Here is a 22,836-nt window from a genome sequence, read left to right as displayed (position 1 = left end):
GAGATACAGGATGCCACTACATTGAGATCACCCAAGTCTGTTATTGTCAAAATCTCAAACAATAAGAGAGCCTGTGCTCCTACGAAGTCGCACTCGTCTTGGGCCCTTACTGCTGGTTAGAACACATTCGTGAAGGGGGGTGGGGGGTGTCTGCATGATCAAGGTTGAAGGTTTACTTGTGTCATCAAATGGAAGAGCTTTTGGTAGAGAGTAAGACGTGTCGATCCTCTCTTATCTTTTTCAACTTCGTGTACTACTTCGAGAATTTCTCCAACATGCCTTGTATTACTGCGACAATCCGTCTAACGGCTTCCCAAGCATGCTGGCTAGTTTGTTTCTAGTTCTCGGTGTTGTTAGTTCTCACAATTTATAAGAGAACAGGAACGGGGCGCGAACGGAGGCACATATTGAGACTGGATCCGCGTATCCGTGCTCTCAAAGGATTAAAGGTCCTTTCTGTAAGACTTGAATGAGACATAGATGGACAGTCACACTTGAGTGAACAGGACATTTTCAAGTTGAGACCAGGGATCAAGTTTTTGGTCCCAGTGCTACAACGGAACAGCGATGAGCGTTTGTGATAATTCAAGTGTAGGTTTGGAAGGACGTTGGAAACGAGTCGGAGGCCACTATAAGTTCTGAAGTACCTCCTGAGATCATTCTTAGCTTCAAGCAACAACAACCTACTCGACGAATGAGTTGGCATAAGAAACTTCCAAGCTTGATACTTAATTGGGGGATATTTCAGGCTAGAACTCGATGGCGGACGTCTGTCCTTGGCATGGGTAGAGGATTAGGCTAAGTGAACGGACAAACCTGCGGTAGGTCATACGCTCAAGATAGTCCAGGTTCATCCAAGTCTCGGTGCAATTTTATCCACTTCTCGGTAGACCTCACGAAAGCTCAAGTGGCCTCTAACGCTCTTGGTTGCCTTACGGGGGCTTGAGCCTGAGTTACTTATGAGTCAATGGAGCCGCGAGCTTCGAGCTTTACAACACCAGACAACCCCTGCGTACCAGATACCTTCTCTCTCAAATGGCCGTTTTCAGTCTGAAAGGCTCCTCAACTTACACGAGATGACTCCGTTCGTCATCATGCAGAACATCTTGCCGTCACTACCCCACGCACAGTAGAAATCTCTTAGTCACAAGATTTCGGACCGGAATTCTTAATCAGGATAGAAACCAAGCCCGATGCTTTCCGCTTACCCCCATGCTCCAGGATCTGATACAAGATATCTCCTTATAGAGATCTGCCGTGGCACCCCAATTGTCCCAGCTGATCAAGCCGTGTCATATCAGGCTTCAGCCCCATTTCAAACGAAGATACCGAAAAACGTCTCACGGCGTGACAACAAGTCATCTCCACGCCTTCCAGCTATTAGGTTACACCGCGGCGAAAATCATGCCCGCTTACAAGCTTTGTCCGACACACTGCGGAGGCGTGGCAATCAGAGTGGTGGTCGCACGACGGTGGTCGGGGCCCGCACCGGTGGAGGCTACGCCCACACCGGCCCCGCTCATCGGCCCCGGGCCCGGATCGCCGAGAGATGGGCGCGCACAGTGGCTTGTTGGTTGCCTTCCCTCCTGATCGTCGCCCAGAACACAGGCAAGATGAGATGAGGGCAAGAAGCTTCTCTACCTTTGGCAGAAGGTCCAGACCGGTCGCCGCCACCTCCGCGTTCCCTCCTACCACGACACCCTCCAAGCCGTTTTACCTTAAGCGAACCAAACGTTGGAAGTCGCTAGAGGTGAGAGCGTCCACCCGACCACGCCAATATCATCCTTTCCCTTTCCCATTCTTCAACGGCCTCCTCGTCAAACATGCCCTTTCAAGCAACTTGCAGATGACAGATTCACAAGTCAACTCCGAAAATCGAATAACTGACAGAGATTGCTCCACTATGTATTCACAACGTGACAGTTTCCTCCCTCCCTCCTGGCACCTCTCACCCATCTTCACCCCCCTGCCAGTTCATCCTGCCTTAGCGGCCGGGCCTCGGTTCCAGCTTACCTACCTACACCCTTCTCAACCTCTACTACCGCCCCAACATATGCGCTCACGAAACAAACGTCGCCCTCTTGGCTTCTCGCTCGAAATCTCACTCACCTGCTCTCACCGGTCCCGTCCCGTCCCTAGACGCCGCCCCTCACCGGTGAAGCCCATCCCGCCAGCCACAGTCCGTCCTCGCCCGACTAACAGCTGGTCACCACCATCAGCACTGCACCTAGATGACACGAATGCCACCCTTCCGCAAGACCCTTGGTACGATACTTGGCTCATCCAGCACGTCGACCAGAGCAAGTCAGAGGGGTCGTGTCGGGAGCGTTAGGGAGAAGAGCCGTCCCATTCCGCCGCGCCGTCGCTAGTCCTGGCGTTGGTTGCCTCTACTCCGTACCCATCCTTCGCAACGGTGTTTCCCACCTTTCCCCTTCTCCGCTACATCTACACAGTACTTCTGACTGACTTCGTCTTGCACACCACACGATACAAGAAGAAAAAAAGAATCGACAACGTCGCTGTCACGCCCTCATTCGTCCGCAGTGTTTGCGTGCCACACCGGGGATAATTTGGCCTGGAACACGTCAGAACGGGCCAAGGTAGCGCGAGCGCGCCCGCGTCCCATGGCGTCTGTGCCGCAGGATAACAGATCCTGTAGGTTCCTATTCACAGACATGCACTCGCAGCCTGCTGTTGCGTCTTGCACTTTTCCCCATCCTGGGCTGCATTTGCTTATCGATGGGCAGTCTCTGCTTACTGGTACAGACATCGAGTTTCACTTTCAAGGCTGTCGCATGATTCGAAGCAAACCCCTCTATGACGATTCGACCTCTGATTCTGATTCCAACCTCCACACACCTTCTCCTCTCCCCCACAGAAAGCGTCTCTCGACATCTCGATATCCCGCGTAATCAGCAGAAGCTTCGCCAGAGGGCCGCAGAAACATTGAGAACCTCGGTACGTGCAATTGCCGGCATCCCGCGATCCCATCATCTCAATCCACCAAATTACCCACACGCGCGCGCGCCGGGGGAGTAAGCAAATAAGGTCCCAACATGGCGATTGTCCAAGACTTCCAGAGTCCACCCCCTTCATCTTCATCCCATCAACACCAACTTGCGACTACCACGCTTCAGGTTGGTGGTAGCCTCCACACCACCAACCAGACTTCTGGCGGCCAATGGCTGACAGCAGAAGGTAGAGCTCCATCCAATGAGCAAGTATGGCAGGCACCGCTACGTACATGTGCATTGCACCCTTTCAAGAATGCTGGATCACCACCATCATCCCGAATTAATTCAACGTGGGCTGTCTCGGACGCCACGATCATCGCAAGCCATTTCTCGTGGATGGGTGCCGACCATAGAGCCGTCTTTTCAAGACACGCTTCTTCTGCAACCCTTACGAAATGCCATGCTGCGAGGGCTGGCATTGTCGTTGGGGCACTCGATGTACACGACGGATGCCCCCTTGCCAGAATCCTGCCAATATGAGGAAGACATTGGACCGTATCGCGCGCAGACACCAAGTGTCTTGCCGCGAGACTGCAAACCTGACGGATGGAAAAGTGCTCGAAACTATGAATGCATTCAGAGTGTGTCCCAACGGCGGTTTACGGGCTGCGAGGTCGTGCTCAATCGCGCGACTCCTCGGACGTATGCGCCCTCAACCCCCCCGCCTAAGCCAAAAGTCTCGGAGGCAGCTCCGGTATCCGGCTATGCCTCGCTGCATAGGGCCGGACAATCACACCACCATGACCGCCTCGGTTGACAGCGATTTCTTGCCAAGTTTACTGCTGTTTAACGAAAAAAAATATCTGCCGTATCCAAATAACGTCGCAGACGTAATACCAGCAAGCCCTCCCTTCCCCCAAATTGCTATACTGCGTGACTGCGTAGAAGAGCTTGACAAGGACTGGGGTTCCACCCTTCTGCCGAAGTTTTGACTCTATTCACGTGGATCGACTGGGGTCCAAAGTGGCGCATCCTTCTTCCTCTTCTCTCCCCGCCTCGCGCCTCGGTGCCCTTTGTCAATGCCCTTTGCCCCTTTACACCGAAGCTCGGCATATTCCCATCGCCCGGCTTCTTATCGTGGGTATGGTACTGAAACGCAATGCCCTCTGCCTCTCCGTACAGCCATCAGTGTACAAACCGGAAGTAAATGACATTCGGCCCCACAAGGCTCTGGAGAAAAACCCCCCAGTCTCCGCCGACATTGTGACACTGGTCAGAGGTGGTTCGTGCCTGTCAATCAGCGGGGCTCATGATTGTCCACATGCCCACCGACCGTACCTGGCCACCGGGTCGCCCAAGATCGTCACTCACTTCAAGGTATCCCTAATCAACCAATCGAAAGTGGCAAGACAGGGCAGGTTTATATCATCAGCAAATCAAAAACTCCTTTCTTTGGCCTATGAGAATCCCATAAGGGGGTATGTTCGCTCCCACAATGTGCAAGTCAAAGTTTGATCCCAGTAAAGTGTGTAGGAAAAGGGGGGATAGATGGGGAACGAAACGGGCTGGGCAGTGGGAAAAAGAAAATAACAAATCAGAGAGAAATTGAAATTCAAATGAAACATGACAATGCCCCTCGAGGGCCATAGCCTGGACTGGACAATCCTTCCCGGTTTCCTAACCCTAATTGTGTCCCGACCAAACCCATGGATGTGTGATGATGAGGTCCCTTCCGTCTTGATGCCGAACGATAACCCCGATGATGCTTATCCGTAAAGTTTGTGCGTAACAGCTTGATGCAGCCTGGCCTTCAGCCGTCCCATCCAGTGATGGACTTGACCCGAACCAGCGAGGATTTCTGATGTGACCAGAACGTGTCGCTGCCAGGTAGCTCTCCTATGCCCGCGGCGGTTCTCCCTTCTCCAGTGTCCGCCTTCTGGTGGAGCGTGCCTTTTATATCTCGTACATGCGTTGAGTGAAACAAACGAAAGACTTCTTCCTCTGAACTTCCATGCCGTATTTTTGTTTTGGTTGGCGGGTGCTGTGGGATCAACCGAAACCATTCGCGCTCTCTTCTGTGCTTTTGGGCGTTTTCTCTTTTGGGGTCAACTCATGCCATGCTCCCAAGACTCAATACAACGTTTCCTCCCTATCCATCAATCGCTAATCGCTGTGCCAGTAAATGTTCCATTCTTTCGCGAGAACCGTGAACCCGTTGCCCAAAATCGTCAGGACGCCTCGTGAAGGCATCGCCGAAAACGTCGAACCTAAGAACTCCATCCTTAAGTCGTTGGCGCTGGGTATTTGTTGTCCGAAGGGCATGAGACCAGATTCCCCCAAGTTCGTCTACCATAGTAAATGTCCGTTCCACGCGCCATGCTGAATGAAAATAAAGAAACCCAAACCAAAATGAATTGGTGAACGAAGGAAAGATAAGGCCGGAAGGTAGCCTCCACCGTACTGCAGCCTGATACTCGAAGTTGTCGAGGGTTGAACGCCCACTGATGATGTGTTTCTGAACTTCGTTGAGAACATGGACGAAGTAGTCAAACATAACTCCAGTGCTGGTGACTGCGGGAGGCCAATGCAGTCAGGCCCGTCAGGGAAGAGCGAGTCAGAACCATGTGATATCGGGAAAAGAGGAAAAAACTCAAGTGACTGATGCCTGGAAAATCAGATGCCGATGTAAATGCGTATGCGCCGAGATCTTCACACAGCGCCGTCCTCGATGATGTCCGAGTATCTTGTGGCTTTGCCTTGTTGCCGTGTATCCACACTTGAACACCGTAACGCCAGAACTCTCGCCATACTGCCTCTGGAAGTCAGGGAGGCAACCTAACATAACTGCATGCCTTACCTGCCAAGCATGTGAGGTGGCAGGTAGTTTGAGTTGTTTCCATTCATCATGGAACCAGGCCCACCAGCAGTCATGGTATTGCTGTTGTACCCGTTCCACACGTTGTTATTACCGCTTGCTGGGAAGCCAGCAACTGCGTAAGGTGGTGTGCCCGAGGAGCCGTTACTGAATCGCCCAGAGCCAAGACCAGGTGGGGCTGAAAGTCCTGGAGGAGGACCGTTGGTGGTCTTGAACCCATTCGTGGAACCTGTCATCATGCCGCTCATTGGAGACGTTGATTGACCTGGAGTCTGACCCGACCTGACTCCCAAGGGGTTCTTCGAGAAGCTGAGGCGAATTCCGCCCTTTACGCTATTGTGAAGCGGATGTCCGTAGAGCTCATGGAGAGCTTTGGTAGCAAAGGAAACATCCTCGAACTCCACAAAACACATGGGCCCGTTTTGCTTGGTTCGGAAGCAAAGCCTCTTGTAGCCCCGTTGCTTGGAGAACATGGCCTTGAGCTCTTCCTCAGACGTGTCGATAGGAAGGTTGCCCACGTAGAGAGTGTTGCAAGGTGGATTCTGGTCAGCAGGATTGACCGGGGGGAAGTTATGGCGGCCGTAAGGACCAGTTCCCATATGGAAGGGTACAGTATGTGGCCCCCCGCCCATCACAGTGGGTGACATGACTGGGTGAGCCGACATCGCTGCCATTCCTTGCTGACCGTACTGCGGAAGCGACGATGGGCTTGGTGTTGTGCTGGTGGTGTTGAGGGACAGGCTCGCCAAACGCGATATGGGCAACTGTGGGGCGGTGGCTCTTCTCTGAGCCGTAGCTCCGTTTTCCGCGTAGGCGACTGGGTCCTTCAAGAGCTCGCCGGTCTCGTCATCATCAGCCGCATCATTGTTAATCAACGATTTCCCAGCGATGCGTGTCCGTTCTGTGAGGTGATTTCCGATAGGAGACTGAGGTGAGAACAGGTTCTGGTAGTGCGCGCTGGACTCTGGGTTGGGCAATTCGCTGGAGCCGTATATACCATTCATAGGTGGCGATATCTTTTCGAGAGATTGGAATCCGCCGTTGAATCGTGATGGTTGTCGCGAGGATGGGGCTGAAGAGGCCGCGGAGGATGCAGTGCTCGACGATCCGGTCCCTGCGGGTTCGGCGTACCTTCTCGACGTGGTTGGGCTGCCTCCGAGAATCTCGACAATCATATTGGCGTCGTTAGAAATGTTGGATTTCCCGTTTAGCATATTCTTTGTTTCGATTGCCCCATTCGTAGTCCGGAACTTTAGGACGGCCGAGCGGAATCCCTTGTCTTCTGATTGATCTACGGGGAGCACTTCAACGTCAACAAGCTCTTTGGACCAAACCACCATGAGTCGAAGCGATTCTTCCGAAGTGTTCAGCGGAAGGCGACGAATCAGAACAGAGGCCGCCACAGAAGACGGGTTGGCGTATGGCGTTCCGACAGGCATAGCCGCATCGCGCTCAAAGGGGTTGACGGACGAGAGGAACGGTGCCTGGGTGTTGGAGGGCCTGAAAGGTTGCGATTGTTGTAGAAAAGCCGGCGCAGCCATGGCAGTGGTTTTTTGGGTGATAGATATTTGTCGTTGTTGATGTAGGAGGATTGTCGCGACTCGATGTCATCCCCGAAGGTTGAGTGCGGCTGATGAGACTGTAAATGCGCCTGGTTCACCTATGGTTGCTTGTCATCCGCCGGTGTTGCGGTGCATGCGCTGGCGCGTGGTGCCTTGAATTGCCTCGGAACTGCGGCAAAGAGAGGGAGGATTGCAACAGTCGCGCAGCTCAAGTGGGAACTCTTGGAAGCGCGTGCGAACAAGAATGCGGGAAAATGGGCCAAGACGCGGTGAAATTATCGGGTGTTGGTGTCGATTTTCGAGTGCGCGACGGGAGGATACAGGGCGACGAAAGAATGTTGCAGAGAGCGATATCGAAAAGTTGGGGGGGGGTTGGACAGGTTTTGGGAGAAGGGGGGGAGAAGTTGGAGCGTGCGGGAGGAGTTGTCGCAAGGTTATGTATCGTGCCTTAAAGTTCGGGGAGGAGGAGAGAAATTGAGCAGGGTAGAAAGGTACCGGGAGGGAGTGGTGGCACTGATGGCAGACAAATGGATGCAAAGGCAAGGTGTGATGGTGGGAAGTGTGTGGTGGGCGAAGTATGAAGTGGTTAAAGTGAGAGACGGCCAGGAAGAATGGTGTGCGCGCCTTGATGGGTTGAGTTGAGTTGGGTTGAGTACGGCGCGGTGCGGTGCGTCAGGACAGCGGGTATGGATGGAAGAGGGAAGGGACGGGCTCCTGGCTGGCCTGCTTCGCTCCAAGAGCATGGGGGGACTCAGGGAAGCAGTGTAAATGCAGGGCTGGTTGCGTTCGACAGTCGGGTAGCCGTAGCTCTCTGGGAAAATGGGACGAGGTGACTGAGACTTGGGTACCGGCAAGTGGTAGGCACGCAGCAGATGACAGGCCAGAGCAGGTCGACTTGCCGGGGCCCCTCGAAGCTTGATGGTGACAGGTACCCAATAGGACTACACCCACGGGATGGGTTGACTCGATGATTAAAGTCGGAAAACGACTAAGCCAAACTCGACAGCACGACTACCGTGACGGGGGATCCCTCTGGCGTTAGACTGCTTGGGTCCTGGTCGGCAGGACAGAAGAAGCTGGGGGCACAATTTTGTTTGTGAGCCTGCCTGCGCGAAGGTGAGAGAAGAGGGGTCGTAAAAGAAAAAGCGGGCGGAAGTGCGGAAAGATGTTGCAGGACGGCGTCAAGGTCGTCGGTTTATCGTGGGGTTTGGCGGCGCAAAGTATCGAGAAAAGGTGGCTTGTAGCCAAAGTCTGTTGGGCCTGTACCTAGGGGAACCCAGGGAATTCGCTTGATGATGGGAATCTGGCGATGTGGAGGGAGATGCGAAGTACTCCGTAGTGTTTGGGTACAGACGTGAAGTACCCGGCTAGTATCGAAAAGCCAGTGAAGCGGAAAGGCTGCAGCTGGGGCGCTGGGAGGGTGTGTGAAAGCAAACTGGGTCGGTCGCGGTGGCTGTTGGGCCTAGGGGCGTCGACGGTGGTTCCTCTCAAGGTGGTGGTTCTTGTTCGAACTCTTTTGGATTGTGGTCCAGTCCAGTCCACCACTCCAGTCGCGTTTGGACTTTCTGGACTTTACTCCTCAGAAAGTGGGAGTGGAAGGGATGGACAAGGGATGCTCGTGCTGTGGAGGTCTAATTGCGCCGCCGCTGGAGCACTCGGGAGGGACGTATCGTACCAATCAGAAGCCGATCGCGTAAGGTGGGAAAGCGTTTGGTGTGGGCTAAGGCAATGCTAAGGCACGACCTGGAAGTGTACTTTCTGTCTACTTTGCCTGGTGGGGAGGTGCAACCACCCTGACGAAGGTTCAGTGTAAGTGACTAGCCTGTCGCAGTCGTAGATGTTGTCGTCGTTGAGAGTGCGGTATTCGTACAGACAGGCAGCGATTGCGTTATGTCTGCCTCGCCCAGAGACACCTGTGAGTGGCAGTCGCCGACTCGACTGATTCTTTAAAGGAAACGTTTGATATCAAGAGTAGTTGGCGAATTGCGTCGACGGCTTCTGCGCCTGTGCTTTTGCTGTGGCGCTCGTTGGGTGTGTGCGCAGCGAGTGAAGCTTGTCTGGTGGGATGGAGGGCGCCAGTGTCTGCTTTCCAGAGGGACTGGGAGCCGTGGGAGCAAGCCGCAGATGAGAAGCGGGAATAGGAGAAATGCTGAGGAGGAGGAGGTACGTGTAGGCTGTCCTTTGGCAGCTAGGTTGGTGGTAAGTGTTGTGGAGGTTGCGTGCTCGTGGAGGTGTGTCTTTGATTGCCGTAGCAGCAGAGGCAGGTCGAGGTCGAGGTAATGGTATGGTAGGGTTGGGAAGCGATGGTGATGTAGGTCAAGGACTCTGGGTCGAGGTCGAGGAGACGCAGCTTCTGGACTCGGTGGATGTGGGAGACGGAATTAACCTGGAGGCTAGCGGGCGGGCGAACGAGCGAGAGAGACAAGAGAAGGGAGGCCCCTGCCGGTACGTCTTCCTGTTAGGCCGGTTTTCTTGGTGGCACAGCCTTTAGAGGGGATAACGGCGTCAGGAGAGTGTGCGGATTGGTCCAAGGTGGTAGTAGCGGTGCGACCGGGCTCAGGGGTCTTGTAGACTTTCGGCGATCGTTGGCACCGTTTGAGGGCTGGTGCTTGCCAGGAGGCGCGTGTGGTGGATGGTAGTGTCTCTCTTTTCAGATATCGGCATGGGCTGCCGTCTGTCTCTTGTCTTGCCAGTCTGTCCGTCTGTGTCTTTGGGGGGCAGAACGGTACGGAGTAGAAGGGCTGCGCGTGTGTGCTATCGTCTGTGCGTGTGTGCGTGTAAAGTGCGCGTAAACTGGAAGTGCGTGTGTAACAACCGTGCGGGCCGAAGGTGTCTGGTTCTTTGTCTTTGTGCGAGGTGTGTATCTGTAACTGTGCGAGCCGGGAGTACGAGCGCGACATATGTCGACGTCTGCCAGAGGTAACGTCGAGGGACAGGAGGAGTAGTGATGGTGTAAATCGGGCGAAGAGAAAGGAAAGGAAGAGACTCGAGATACTACTGTGGATTTGCTGGTGATTTCAACAGTATCTGAATCTACCCGTACCCGGATTTTTTTTTCCCGGTAAAGCGGTTCGGTCAAGTGGTTCGGTTGAGCGAGGAGAGAGACAAAAGTAAGGTGAAGAAACGACTGGGACGGGAATGTCCAAGGCAATGTAGGGGAGGTATGAGGGTTTAGGCACGGTGAGCAATAATGCGGAAGACGTGAGGTACCTTCCTTACGTTAGGAAACGGAATTGGGAATGAATCGGCCACTGTTGGACGGTCGCACTGTCGCACTGTCGCACTTTCCTTCAATGTTTCTTTCCCTCGACTCCTTCCTGCCTCCGCACTCACGAATACCTTCCTTCCTGCCTCTGAACACCGTCACTACCTAGGTAAGGTAGCTACGGATACCGTGTGCTCCTGCCCTGGGAGCATTCGTACCTGCCAGCACCACATAACCGCATGGTACCTTCCTTCCCTCGCCAATCTGAGTTGAACGTGGGAGGCAGCAACGACAGGGTGGGGTCGGCCTTTTCGAAACAGGAAAAGAAGGAACAACGCAGATTGCAGATTCACCTTTCCCTCCCTCCCTGCTCAACGTGCAGAACACTGGGAGGTTGAAGACCTACCTGCCCTGGTGACGGGAAGCACCTGTCACCAGGGAGCAAAATGCCCGTACCTTGGCCGATACCTGAATGGGAAGGGGGATGGGAATGGGAATAGAAAGGAAAGAACGAGCCGGCCAACATTGCACTGTACGAGAGTCATATCTGCAACACTGTTCACATGGAAGTGTCTCTCTTGCACGTTGCAACTCCATCTGCCTCCCTTCACGTCTCTATCCGTACTGCGATTACATACCTAGGTGGAATTCAAGCTTTGCGTGATGTGCCTTACTTTACGGATACCTCGACTACCTACCTACGTACTTCGTCTGTTTCTTGTGAATCTTTTGTTTTGTCATTTTTTTTTTCTTTTCTTTTGGTATTATGCTTTTTGCTGTTTGCGTCAAGCAATAGTCAGAGAAGGAAGGGTTGTGGATGCACGTGTGGAAGATAAGATAAAATTCGATCAACGGCATCCCCCCCCCCTCCCTTATAACACCACGTTCTAATTGCACGACTGATACTTTGAAGGTACTCGATGCTCGATTCTCGATGCAGATGCCGGCGCACGCATCACCAGAATTGTCCCTGAAGAACCAAATCAAATGATGAAGAAACCTCTCGAGTCCGCCGCACCAGGCCAGCATGGCCAGCTGCATCGTAAGCTGCCGCCGCTGAAACCTAGGAGGATCGAGAACGGGGTCATTGCATGGGGCTAGACAAGTGTGTGCCTCGCCCTTGATGCGCCTTTGCAACCGCTCGGGAGGACGGACTCAAATGTCGGGTGAAATACCTACGCAGTATTTTCTGCTGCGCGCACTCTGCCCCTCGCGCCTCGCGCCTCTTGCCTCTGACATGGACTTGTACGGCACCACGGATACCGCTACATCATACATCTGCCTCTGTTGTGCCTCTTTGCACGTCGAGGGTTGAACAGAGTCCTAGACAGCCACCATGACTCCAACAAATCTGTCGGCCCTGATCTACCACGCGAGACCACAGACCAGATGAGGCCATGTGCCCATCACGCCGGTCAGTTGGCGGAAACCAAACCAAGCTGCATAGAACATTAGCCTACTAACCCACTCACCTTGCCTTACCAGTCCGAACCCGGTACTCATACGTATTGATACCCACCATTGTCGACAACAGTTCCGTCCTAAAGCACCTACCGATACTTCGTGTGCTTATCCACCAGCCCAGCAGCATGGGGCAAGGAACACCGCATCCGCATCCGCGAAGCAAGGGACCCGACCAGACCCTCAAGCCCGTGCGGAACTGTGATAGCGTGGACCAGGACCTGGACATGGGCAGCTGTCCACACGGGGTATTCACTTCGTTTCTGTATCTGTAGGGCTCTCTACTCCCCCCTCCAAGTGTCAACCTGCGCATAAGGTCAACAGCTTTTTGCGACGCAGACAAAAGATGGTGTCGACGCCAGCCCTGTCACCTACACTTCTTTTCGATGAAACCCCTTGGTACTGTCAACTGCATCGCTGCATCATGGGCCGTCATTGTGCGTTCGCCGTGAGGCACTCAAAATACCCTCCACATTGGTACATTTGTGGGGGGAGCTGCCAGCTAGGTACCCGTAGGCCATGTCTGGCCAAGGTTGGAGGGTACGTGCACTTTCTCGCTCATGGTCCTCGGCGCCCGACTGCCAAGATCCTTGGAACCGCCGGTGATATTCGAATTGCCCTCACATCTGGTCATTCTTTCTGCCCCGACCCGTCAACGTTGTATAATTTGAGTTCTGGGGATTCGAGTCTGTGCCGCGCCTTAGACTCCAGACATCGTCAGCCCTCCTGCCGGTACTCAAAACATCCCTCACCCGTTCCCGCCTCACACATCCTGCATGCGCCGAGGCGCAAGCCTGCTGGTGCCGTCAAATGCAGATAATCAAACTTCTGTGGTGAGACCCCCCGAAACGCCTTATTAGCAGACCACACATATATCTGCAGGCAAGCTATATGGACGCACCCTTTGGTTACAGGTCCGATATGCAGTCAAAACTTTTGCGCCTCAACATATCGCTACGGTCAGAGTATACGTGAATGCAGTCCAGCCAGGAGTTTGAACGTGTGAATGTCAACTGCCAATCGCGATGCTGGCCGTCATGCCGTCGAGACTGCCAGGTTGTCTTTTAAGCGTCCGCCAGGAGATGGATTCGAAGCCAATCCAAGTTGAAGGAGGCTATGGAAAGCATTTCTCTATCCATCAAACTTCAAGATGGAGAAATTGGTCTGAAACGCAAAGCAACGTGAAAGAGTTTATCTACAAGGTAATTGACAAGCTATAGGTAGTGTGGTTTCGATAAGGTATGACAGCGATGTAGAACCCCCCTGACCATGATTTCCTTCAAGCGCTGCGTTGAGCACCCTCTATTTTTCTCAGCCTGCAGATGGGGCCTGGGAATTGTGGCGTCATTCCCTCTTCCTTGGACATCTCTTTCGCTTTAGATTGCTGCGTTGAGTTTTGACAGAATGTCCCGGTACTGCTGGCTGACCGGTTCAAGTAGTCACCCACACCGACCATGGCCGGTCTCCCACGATGACGCTAAAGTGAGACTACGGCTGCCCATTGGATTGCCGAGCAAGCTCCGATTTTCCGGCTGTCAACACGATGCCACTCTTTTCTAAAACTCTCCGGCCCGGTGGTTGCCTCTGGATAGGCCGGGCGGATGAATGCAGTGGATCGGTCTTCGCCCCGAAGCAACTCGTCCAGTCTCGACTCCACCAACTATTCAAACATTGCTCCTCCCTGTGGCAGTGCGCCTATCATAGGGCACCTCGGAATCCTTGTTGTCCTGCGTCTCTGCTTGCCGCTGATACACTCAAAGTCCAAAGATATTCAAAGAGAGCCCATCGTGTCGCAAGCACATGCTCTCAACTAGCCGATTACCTGCAGGCTGGTACAGGCGCATCGTGCATCTGAAGATAGAGAGACTTAATTCGGGTGCAAGTCGCAAGGTGCACGCACGTAAAGTCGGATTCCGCTCACTACTCTGGATCAAGTTGGTGGACTCCCACGTTCCCATTCTTGTTATACGATATTTTCAACCGGTTAATCCCCTCTGGCCTGGCAAACCTGACACGCCTGGGTAGTCAAATACAGTTTGTACGACAGGACCTTTCTTACCCAATGCAGACCTAGCCTCTCGCTTGCCAGCTCGTTTATGAACGAAGCTATTCTCTGGACCGCGCTTATCCGTAGGGTCAGCACGGGGGAACAGGAATTGGGCGAGCTGTAGTACGAAGAATGCATCGCGACAACCTACCCTAATGAGATCCTTGCGTGAAGAGAAATTCTCCGACCAACACTGGAGGCCGATCCAATGACTTTCATCATTGTTTGTCGTTCCACTCTCATAAGGATGGCTAGACTGAGAGCGGTGGCTGCTACCATCATCTCGAGATATCGACTTTCTACAACACTCTTTAGCCTCCTCTGGCAGCTGCCTGCTCGCAGATTGGCGAGTATGACCAGCTCGTCAGTGTAAGTCTGCCTGGTGTACTACCAACATACTCGATCGACTTCACCACACATTCTCACCACCATCAGAAGCGAGCAACCCATTAGCATGCGGCGCAACTTGAATTCTTCCACAGACATAAGTCATCAAACTCACGGATACAAGTCGTTACAACTGCAATGAGAGGTAGACGATGTGCTAGAGGTACTCCCTAGCTTGATTGTTAGACCTTCCTCTCAGAAGCATCCAAAGCCACAGCTTCCTAATAACAACATGTTTCTCTGGGCTTCCTCCGGAAGCTTGCAGCACAGGCATCTACCGGTAATGTACAAGGACCTGATCACAATGCAGAGCCTTACTTTCTCGCCATCTTCCTTAGTAATATTCCGTGGTGTGTCTATAATACTTTACACAGTCACGCGTTTAGTGTTTGAGTCGTTTCCGTACCGCAGCCTAGTCGACGTCTGCGACCCAATGCTCTCTGACGCTGGCTTCTGGTTTGTCCCGTCATCCGCTCGCCATCCCATCAACAGCTTGAAAGACCAGCCCACCCCCCGATAAAGGGGACAACGAAGCTGCGTGGAATGTCAATTGTTACCCAAAACAAAGCCGAGAGCCACCTCGCTTTCGCCCTTTCACGAGCTCAGAAAACAACCTAAGTCCAGGAATACTGGAATGATCATCAAGCTGGAGACACGAGGCTGAAGAGAGAACTCGGCACTGTGTGTGTTGGAAACGATCGCCATACCAAACGCTCAAGAAGTGAACTCATCCTCGGAAATAGATTCATGTCATCTTTACCGAGCCTCCTCCTCCGCCCTCCAGCATGTGCCGCTGTACATACCGACTCCTGGAGGGCCTCAAAATGCAGACCAGCAGTTCCGACATTGTAACGAAACAACAAAGGGCACCCATGCTTTCTTTGGTTAGTGAGGCACTCATCACTTTGAGTAGTGGCTGGCCGAAGTCACGTAGCGAGCACGAGCTCGCAAGAGAATCATTCTCCTCTCCGGCTTGGTGCGATTGCAGATACGGACGCAAGCGACGATCAAAAGCATATCAGGGGCGGACTTGCTCTCCTGAATCACGGCATCCTCGAGACTGTCGACTTACCTCTTATCTTCGAAGTGGCCTGGAGGGGACTCACTCTGGAAGAATTCCCCTCCTTGAGGCTCATCTTGAACACCAATTCATCAGGCTGTGGTAACACAAGTGAACAGACTTCACTATTGACCAAGCGTAGGGAACGTTCGAGGAACTCCAGCCTTGCATAAGTTCGCCTTTTTTGCTTTCCCTCTCAACTTAGAGTTCAAGCGCCGCGAGTTTTGAACTGTCTCCCTGGCTGTTGCATTCGTCGCTTCGACAGAGGGTATTTGGCATTCTTAATTATAGTGAAATCGACGTTCTGCTGGACACGTTCGACCGAAGCGTGAGACGCCCTGGCCTTTTACAGGTAACTTTCGATATCGAATCTCCGCAAAAGCACCAAGTCCGAACGAATACTCAGGACAAGCCACTGCCCCATATACAGTAGCAGCCATTCTGGTATCTTGACGTTTCCTGAACGACCGTGTGTGTTCTTTGTTCGTCAGCCAACCGTTAGAAAGTTAGATCACGCACGGGAGAGACGACTTCCTGGAAGTAGAGTCTCATTGGCCGGCAACCCTGGAAAGTACCACTTGTCGTGCATGGGACTACTGTACGGATGCCATGGCCAGTCACTTCCGGATGCAGAATCCTGAAACTAGCAAGGAAGATGCACTGTTGGGACGAATTCAAGCGCTCAGCGTTTGGAGAGATTGGCCCAAACTTTGCTTCTCGCATGACACTGGGCAGAAGGCCCTGCCACTGGCTACAATCTTATGTCTTCAGAGTAACCCTCTTCCGGGTTGTATTAGCGGCATAGGGGCTATCGAGGAGAGCTTGGGAAGGATGGGAAACGTCCGTAAGCAAGCCCCAGCTTGACTCGGTAATTCGTAGACTCATGAACAGACACCAGGCTCTCACGGCTGCTTGAGGGTGGGTAGGCCTGCCAATCATGATGACTCTTCAGGTACCGAGCCTAACAGCGATGAGCTGTCGGTATGTGTCCAGCTCCGGCTAAACCAGCTACTATGACCTACACAACGTCGGGCCTGGGCCTTTGAGGCTCGGTCTGACATCTGTCACTTGTGAATGATCCGCAACGGCGCATCTCTATCCGCGTAGGTGTGCTCACAAAGTGATGCCGAAGGCTGGCTACTGCCTCTACATCGCTGAGATAGACTCATTAATCTTGTGTCTCCTGAGATCTAGCTGAAGCAGCCTCGGTTCTCTCAAAGGACGTAGTCGACCATCCCGTTGTCAAATCTGTACTGACTGAGGTGACAGTGAATGTCTGTGGCCGTCGTATCAGGTCGAGCTCACTTTGCTGGGGAGATATCAAGATGCGATAGATTACGAATATCAGCTCTGGTTGTCACAACAGCGACTCTTTCTCCGGCCTTCAACTCCAGATGCTGATGGTGCGAGATACCTACCTACTGCAAACAATGACGAACTATGAGCACGCTCATGAGGGGGTCCGATCAAGAAGAAGCGCTAGGATTGAATGATAGCGGGGTCGACTGGACTGAAAGCGGCCCAAGACGAAGAAATGGAGAGTCAGAACCACCCAACGGGGAGGGTGTCCGCCAGGAAGACTTCCGATACGATGGAGTCGCCTGTCCCACCGTTCACAAGAGGGAGGGGTCTGCGGGGTTCTTGGGAAAGCTTGGCGCTGTCGATTCTCACGAACTTGCCCAGATGACTACCGACGTTGGAAGGCTTACGGAAACCCGACTGTATCCTGCACGGGAGTTGTCCTCCCCTTTTCTCGGTTCCATAGCCCTCCCATGCCACTGATCTCGGCCGGGCTTTCATTGAAACATCAGATTCGAGGCGAGACCCACTCAAATCGCGAGAGATAGACGAGCGGACAAGCCAACAGGAGGAAGTGGCTGGCTGAAGTTTGGCAGTTGCGTTTAGAAGCCAATGCTATTTCCTGCATTGCCATGTGGGTCAGAAGAGCTAACTCTCAAGCATCTTGGAAAGAGTCTGGAGCATTTGGGAACTGAAGCGAACAACCCACCATCATCTCTCGACTTTGGACAAGACAGGCGTTCGGGTGGCCGATGCGCCGAGCCGCCGCCAGGCCCGGGCTGTGCGATATCTGTTTGTGCAGAGCAGAGAGCCCATACCTAATATCATTACAGATCCTGCACCGATCACAGGCCAAACCCACATGAACAGTTCAGGTTCCGGATGGTGGCATGCGCAAGACAACCGGAGCGCGTCTGTTCCGTGATTCTGGGCTCTCGCGCTCGCGAAAGCCCAAGGGGCTGGTTCGAACCACGATCCACTGCCGGGCGTGGATATCATTACCGAATGCCCAGGAAGCGGAAGCCATGGTACGGATACCGGTACCTAGAGGCGTGGCCAACTCTGTCTGCTCAAAGTCAAGGTCATCTGACCTCTGAATCTCTGTCCCCTTTCCAGTCAACCACTCGGGGGGCTTCCGCGGTCTTGGGCAGACAGGGTTGCCTGGCCGTCAGCAAGTCTTGCTTTTTTGGCTCGGGCAGGCTGGGTATCTCGAGGAATGTCAAAGCAAGGGTCCTTCTCCAGCGACAGGAATCCGTGCCTGCGAGAGGCAAGATATGCCTCTTCCCAAGGTTGTTTTCCCAAGTTCCTTCTTTCTGTCATCAACAAGCGTGCGAGCTGCAGCATACCAAACAGCACTCATCCGAAAACCGCCGCAACCATAACACCCTCCTCGGTCTCCTTCCCATCGAGTCTAAATTTGGGCCACACACTTTTGAGAGAGACTTCACGGGCAGCAGCAACTATATGCAGGCCCCGAGACAACCGAAACATTTGGCGAGGAGGGGGGAGGGGCAGGTTCGGTGTCAAGGGGGGGGGGGGGGGGTGCGCGATCAGCCTGGCACGGAGCCCACAGAGCCCCATGCCACACTCCGTCTGGGGTTTTATCTCCAGGGTCAACTTTTTTAACCTCGTCCTGCTTGTCGACGTGCACCTGCGGCTTCAATCTTTAAGCATGTGGCTGACTACGAAGACGGGCTAACTACGGGAGTACGAAGTATGGACATACAGATTCTCCGTACAGAGAGTAAGGATCCTCAGCCCGATTACAGGCTTCGAACACGGGTTCGACGCCCGCTGGGCCCCCGCCGACGCGTACCTATCTGCCCGTCTAGGTCAAGCGGCTCCGGCGAGAGTTGCATGCTATTTTGCCTTCCCTGACTCGAAAGTTGATCTTTATCAAAAGAGTTTCTTCAAACGTCTCCTCCCACGGGATGGCGGGACCCTCTCTCTACCACAGTAAGTTGAAGGCTCCGGCGCCCCGCTCCGTGTTTTTCTTTTCTCTGCCCGACCGAATGGTCTGGGACATTCGTGCCGGCCACCGGGGCGGAGACGACCTCTTGATGAAAAGATCCGCCGTCGTCATCTTTTGCAACGACCAACTGTGCTCCCCCTCTCCTCCCCGCCCCTTTATTTTTTTTGCCCACCTTTTCTCGCGCACACAAACTGATGCAGGGACGGGAATCCTGCCAGCCGAGAGAGGCGACATACATGGCTCGGGTCTCGTAATTCTCAGCCGCAGCGCGCTACGGTATACGGTGCTTACCTGACACTTACAGAGTATCCGTACCTAGTGACGCTGTCAGATTCTTACCCAACGGATGGGCACTTTGGCCGCGTCAGTCCACTCGCTACAGTCCACTTCTTCCTGTGTCGTTTCCGCCCTCGCATCGCGTGGCTTGTTAGGGATAATTTGATACCTAATCTGAACACCTGGCTGAATTCTGATTTTAAAGAAGTTGTAGTAGTCATGAATCTCTTCTCCCTACTAAATGCATGAAAAGATAAGTTCATACGTAAAAGGCATTTACTCTTTTTTGATGTGATCCTTTTCAACTCACCACCACCAAGTCACCTGGGACGTTTACTCATCAACTACTGCAACCTCCCGCATCTCAACAAAAAAAATTAAATAAAAAAATCAAACGTCTCACAACAGCGTGTCACTTGGCTTCCTCCCGCCCTTCACTCACCGCTCAACCGCTCTCACACGCGCCTGTTACGCCCTGCGGCCTGCGCCTGCGCGTCCCGTCCCCCTCCTCCATCCATCCATCATGACAGTCGCACAGGGTTACCACAACCTCATCCCCGTGACGAACCTCTCGCCACCCGTCGACACGACGCAGCCCTACGATCCCTCCACCCTCGCCGGCAAAACCGTCCTCATCACCGGCGGCGCCCTCGGCCTCGGCGCGGCGTTTGCGAGGGAGTGGGCCTCGCACGGAGCGAATGTTATCGTCGGGGACATTAACCCGTCCGCGGGCGAGGCCTTAGTGGCCGAACTCCGCGCCGAGTATCCAAAGCGGGGAGGAGGAGCAGGACAAGAAGGGGGAAAAGGAGGATCACACCACTTTGTCACCTGCGACGTCACGTCCTGGGAATCACAGGTCTCTTTCTTCAAGGAAGGCGCACGCCTCTCGCCGAACGGCGCCATCGACGTCGTGGTAGCCAACGCGGGCGTCAACGAGCCTGGCGCCAATGGGCGCTTTGAGATGCCTCTGGCCTCGAGTTCGGACCCGGACGCGCCGCGGGAGCCGTCGACGAAGATTATTGACGTTAACATCACGGGGTTATCGTACACTACGCACCTCGCCCTCTTCTGGCTTCCGCGGAACGGGAACAGTACCGGTGCAGGTGTCGGTGGCACGCCCCGCGACAGATGCTTGTTGTTGGTGGGTTCTGTTGCGGGCGTGGGGCATTTCCCGGGCCAGGCGCCGTATACCATGTCCAAGCACGCCGTCACGGGTCTGTTCCGTGCGATGCGCGGGACGGCGTATTTGCGGCACCGAGTGCGGATGAACATGGTGTGTCCGTACTTTGTGAGCGGGAGCCAGATGTTCCCCGGTGCGGCGGAGGCGGCGTTACTCGGTGGCGGGGCGGGCGGGGCGCAGGGGAGGGATGTTGTCGATGCCGCGACGAGGCTTGTTGCTGATGAGGGGGTCGTGGGAAGGGCTTTGCTTGTTGGGCCGGAGGTTGATGCTTTGGGGTTGGTGGAGGAGGACGAGGACGGGGAGGTGATGATGGTTGGTAAGAAGGGGGGGAAGGTTGCGGTGTGGGATGTGTATGCGGAGGATTATAAGGATTGCGAGGCTTTTGTGTGGAGGTGGATTCGGGTGATGAATACGGTTGAGTATGTTCGGGGGTGGACTGGGTGGATTGGGGATGTGTTTTCGATTCTCACGAGGCCGGTTCGAGGGAGGAGGTAAGTGGCTATCCTGTGTGATAGTCTTGTGTCTGGTTCGGGTGAGGTCTAGATTAGATCAACTGGATAAAAGTAGTTGAAGTGACTGAGAGGAAGAGATTCACGGTAGGCGAAGGTGTAAGCCCAGGACTCGTTTAATATAATCTGAGGTATCAAGACGTTGGCGACACACTTCGTCGTAGATGAATGCAACCACGCCTGCTTGGAGAGCCTACCTTGAACAATGGTAGCCATGTGAGAGATGGAGATGGAGAAAGGCTAGCATATACGAGGCTTCATGTTACGTGATGCTTCATAAAGGTTGACAGTCAAAGCAGAGACATCATTGCCAGTCAGCAATCGATCTGGAGGCAAACTTGTGTTTGCCATGAATACATTTGGAGAAAAGAGTCTCCATTTCGAAAAGGGAGTCTCTATATCTCTCAAACTAGACAATCGAATCGATACTGCGTCTATCATCCTCTGGGACATCCAAAGCGCTCAATGTCCACTCTCCCATGATTTCAACGTGGTGATGAAATTCGAAATGACGAGTCAAGCCTCGACGTTCTTGTCCATCTAATTATAAGCACCAGAGAGATGTGAGATTCCACTGAATAGGATAGATTGGTTTCCAACAATCTGGCTTAAGGTATGAGCTTCGACGATACCATTCTCAACCACGAGTTTACCCTTGGCGTTCTTGCCTGGCTTGCTCCAAGCCCAAGGTCGTTGTCACCGCTGCCCTAAACGGCAAGGCCAAAATGTCCCCCCTGCCCATCTCCTGAACAGCTATACAAGTATTCAACGCCGAGCCAACCTAGTTTCATCATCGCCAATCTTGTAATGGAAGGAATGTGCTCCTTGTCCAATCTCCAAGCCGTTGTTGCCGAGTGAGTCGCGGTGAGGTGTCTATGTGTGTGTATGTGCTCCTAGTCTTCTCATGTGGATTTGTCATACAAGGTAAACGTCCGTTCGCAGCATCCCGCTTCGTTGGCGTCGTGATATTCGTTATAAGCGTGAGTCGAATACGGACGGGATCACAGATAGTGAACGAACGCTAAGTCTTTGCTTTTATAATAGAGAGCTTTGTCCTTCGAATTTTTTTTTAACTCGATATTATTTATATACGGACACGTAATATTATTAAGAATAGACCTACTATAAGCTAGGTGCGTTATAATATTATATATTTAATAAACAAGGTCAAGACTTATTATACCTAGATACGGTAATAATATATTAGCTCAGTGCCTCTTTTAAGTAATACGGAGCTTAACGTCTAGCCGTTAGATATTCTCCCTTTACGCTCTACTACTTAAGATATAAGAAAGGTTATTATCTTATTATATATAGACTAAAGAAGCGAGTTCCTAAGAGAAGCTATAATAGCGCCCTATTACTTATAGTCTAATTATTCTCCCCGTTATCTATAGTCCTATTTATTATTTTCTTTATTTAGTTACTTAAAGTCCTATTGTTCCCTACGCTACTAATAGTCCTATTAGTATCCCTATTTCTTAGAGTCCTATTATACTCCCCTTTTCCTAAAGTCCTATTACTATCCCCGCTATCGACAGTCCTATTATTGGCCGTTATGCACAACCCTGTTATTAGTATGAGACGAATACGGGCGGGATCAAGGGAAATGAACGAACAACGAGCCTTTATCTCTCTAGTCAGGAGTCTTCTCTCTTTCCTTTCTTCACCCCGACCACTACTGCAGCTGCGTCTTCCCTCGCTCATCAACGACATCGGAGCATACTGCCCTTGTTATGTGGGCACTGGTCGCTTGCCTTTCACCATGGCCGTGGCGCTCTTTTTATACTCCACGATGAGCAGGCAGCAGCTATCTTGTCGCTGTTTCGATCTCGAGATGTAGCCCATTGTGGACATGTCAATGAGGAAAAAGGGGTAGGATGATGACGGAATTTCAGAAAACAAGAGATATGATATTCTTCGATCAGACTGGAACACATGATGCCGAATTCGTCCACGCCCTAATGCGGATTATGTGATGAAGCGGAAATCTCGCTCGCCAAATAATGAGAAGAGACCCAAATCTAAACGCCATTCAAGAGCAGTAGG

General features: G+C 52.9%; 7 protein-coding genes across 7 annotated transcripts; 5 read left to right on the top strand and 2 right to left on the bottom strand.

Annotated features, from left to right (window-relative positions):
- Positions 1 to 3,056: 3,056 nt before the first annotated feature.
- Positions 3,057 to 3,946, top strand: CCOS01_01531 (uncharacterized protein; the record flags this gene model as incomplete). The annotated part of the gene is made up of 2 exons (XM_060449725.1): positions 3,057 to 3,452; positions 3,500 to 3,946. 2 exons carry the CDS (start codon positions 3,057 to 3,059, stop codon positions 3,944 to 3,946), a joined length of 843 nt encoding a protein of 280 aa, XP_060321163.1.
- Positions 3,947 to 5,807: 1,861 nt separating this feature from the next.
- Positions 5,808 to 7,370, bottom strand: CCOS01_01530 (RNA recognition domain-containing protein; the record flags this gene model as incomplete). Its single annotated transcript, XM_060449724.1, has 1 exon — positions 5,808 to 7,370. The coding sequence occupies one exon, from the start codon at positions 7,368 to 7,370 to the stop codon at positions 5,808 to 5,810; it is 1,563 nt and encodes a 520-aa protein (XP_060321162.1).
- A 1,986-nt stretch (positions 7,371 to 9,356) lies between these two features.
- CCOS01_01529 (uncharacterized protein) lies at positions 9,357 to 10,291 on the bottom strand (the record flags this gene model as incomplete). The annotated part of the gene is made up of 2 exons (XM_060449723.1): positions 9,357 to 9,628; positions 9,841 to 10,291. 2 exons carry the CDS (start codon positions 10,289 to 10,291, stop codon positions 9,357 to 9,359), a joined length of 723 nt encoding a protein of 240 aa, XP_060321161.1.
- A 1,694-nt stretch (positions 10,292 to 11,985) lies between these two features.
- CCOS01_01528 (uncharacterized protein) lies at positions 11,986 to 12,877 on the top strand (the record flags this gene model as incomplete). Its single annotated transcript, XM_060449722.1, has 3 exons — positions 11,986 to 12,010; positions 12,082 to 12,328; positions 12,397 to 12,877. 3 exons carry the CDS (start codon positions 11,986 to 11,988, stop codon positions 12,875 to 12,877), a joined length of 753 nt encoding a protein of 250 aa, XP_060321160.1.
- A 1,435-nt stretch (positions 12,878 to 14,312) lies between these two features.
- Positions 14,313 to 15,011, top strand: CCOS01_01527 (uncharacterized protein; the record flags this gene model as incomplete). Its single annotated transcript, XM_060449721.1, has 4 exons — positions 14,313 to 14,473; positions 14,587 to 14,636; positions 14,736 to 14,828; positions 14,878 to 15,011. 4 exons carry the CDS (start codon positions 14,313 to 14,315, stop codon positions 15,009 to 15,011), a joined length of 438 nt encoding a protein of 145 aa, XP_060321159.1.
- Positions 15,012 to 15,433: 422 nt separating this feature from the next.
- Positions 15,434 to 15,724, top strand: CCOS01_01526 (uncharacterized protein; the record flags this gene model as incomplete). Its single annotated transcript, XM_060449720.1, has 1 exon — positions 15,434 to 15,724. A coding segment is annotated over one exon (291 nt), but the record flags the coding sequence as incomplete, so codon positions are not given.
- Positions 15,725 to 19,621: 3,897 nt separating this feature from the next.
- CCOS01_01525 (short chain dehydrogenase) lies at positions 19,622 to 20,773 on the top strand (the record flags this gene model as incomplete). Its single annotated transcript, XM_060449719.1, has 1 exon — positions 19,622 to 20,773. The coding sequence occupies one exon, from the start codon at positions 19,622 to 19,624 to the stop codon at positions 20,771 to 20,773; it is 1,152 nt and encodes a 383-aa protein (XP_060321157.1).
- Between the last annotated feature and the right edge of the window lie 2,063 nt (positions 20,774 to 22,836).

Source organism: Colletotrichum costaricense, assembly GCF_030867565.1.
Source record: "Colletotrichum costaricense strain IMI 309622 chromosome Unknown Scaffold_1.1, whole genome shotgun sequence".
NCBI classification, from domain to species: domain Eukaryota; kingdom Fungi; phylum Ascomycota; class Sordariomycetes; order Glomerellales; family Glomerellaceae; genus Colletotrichum; species Colletotrichum costaricense.
Note: the sequence above shows the minus strand (reverse complement) of the source record. Positions and strands in the feature narration are given on the sequence as shown.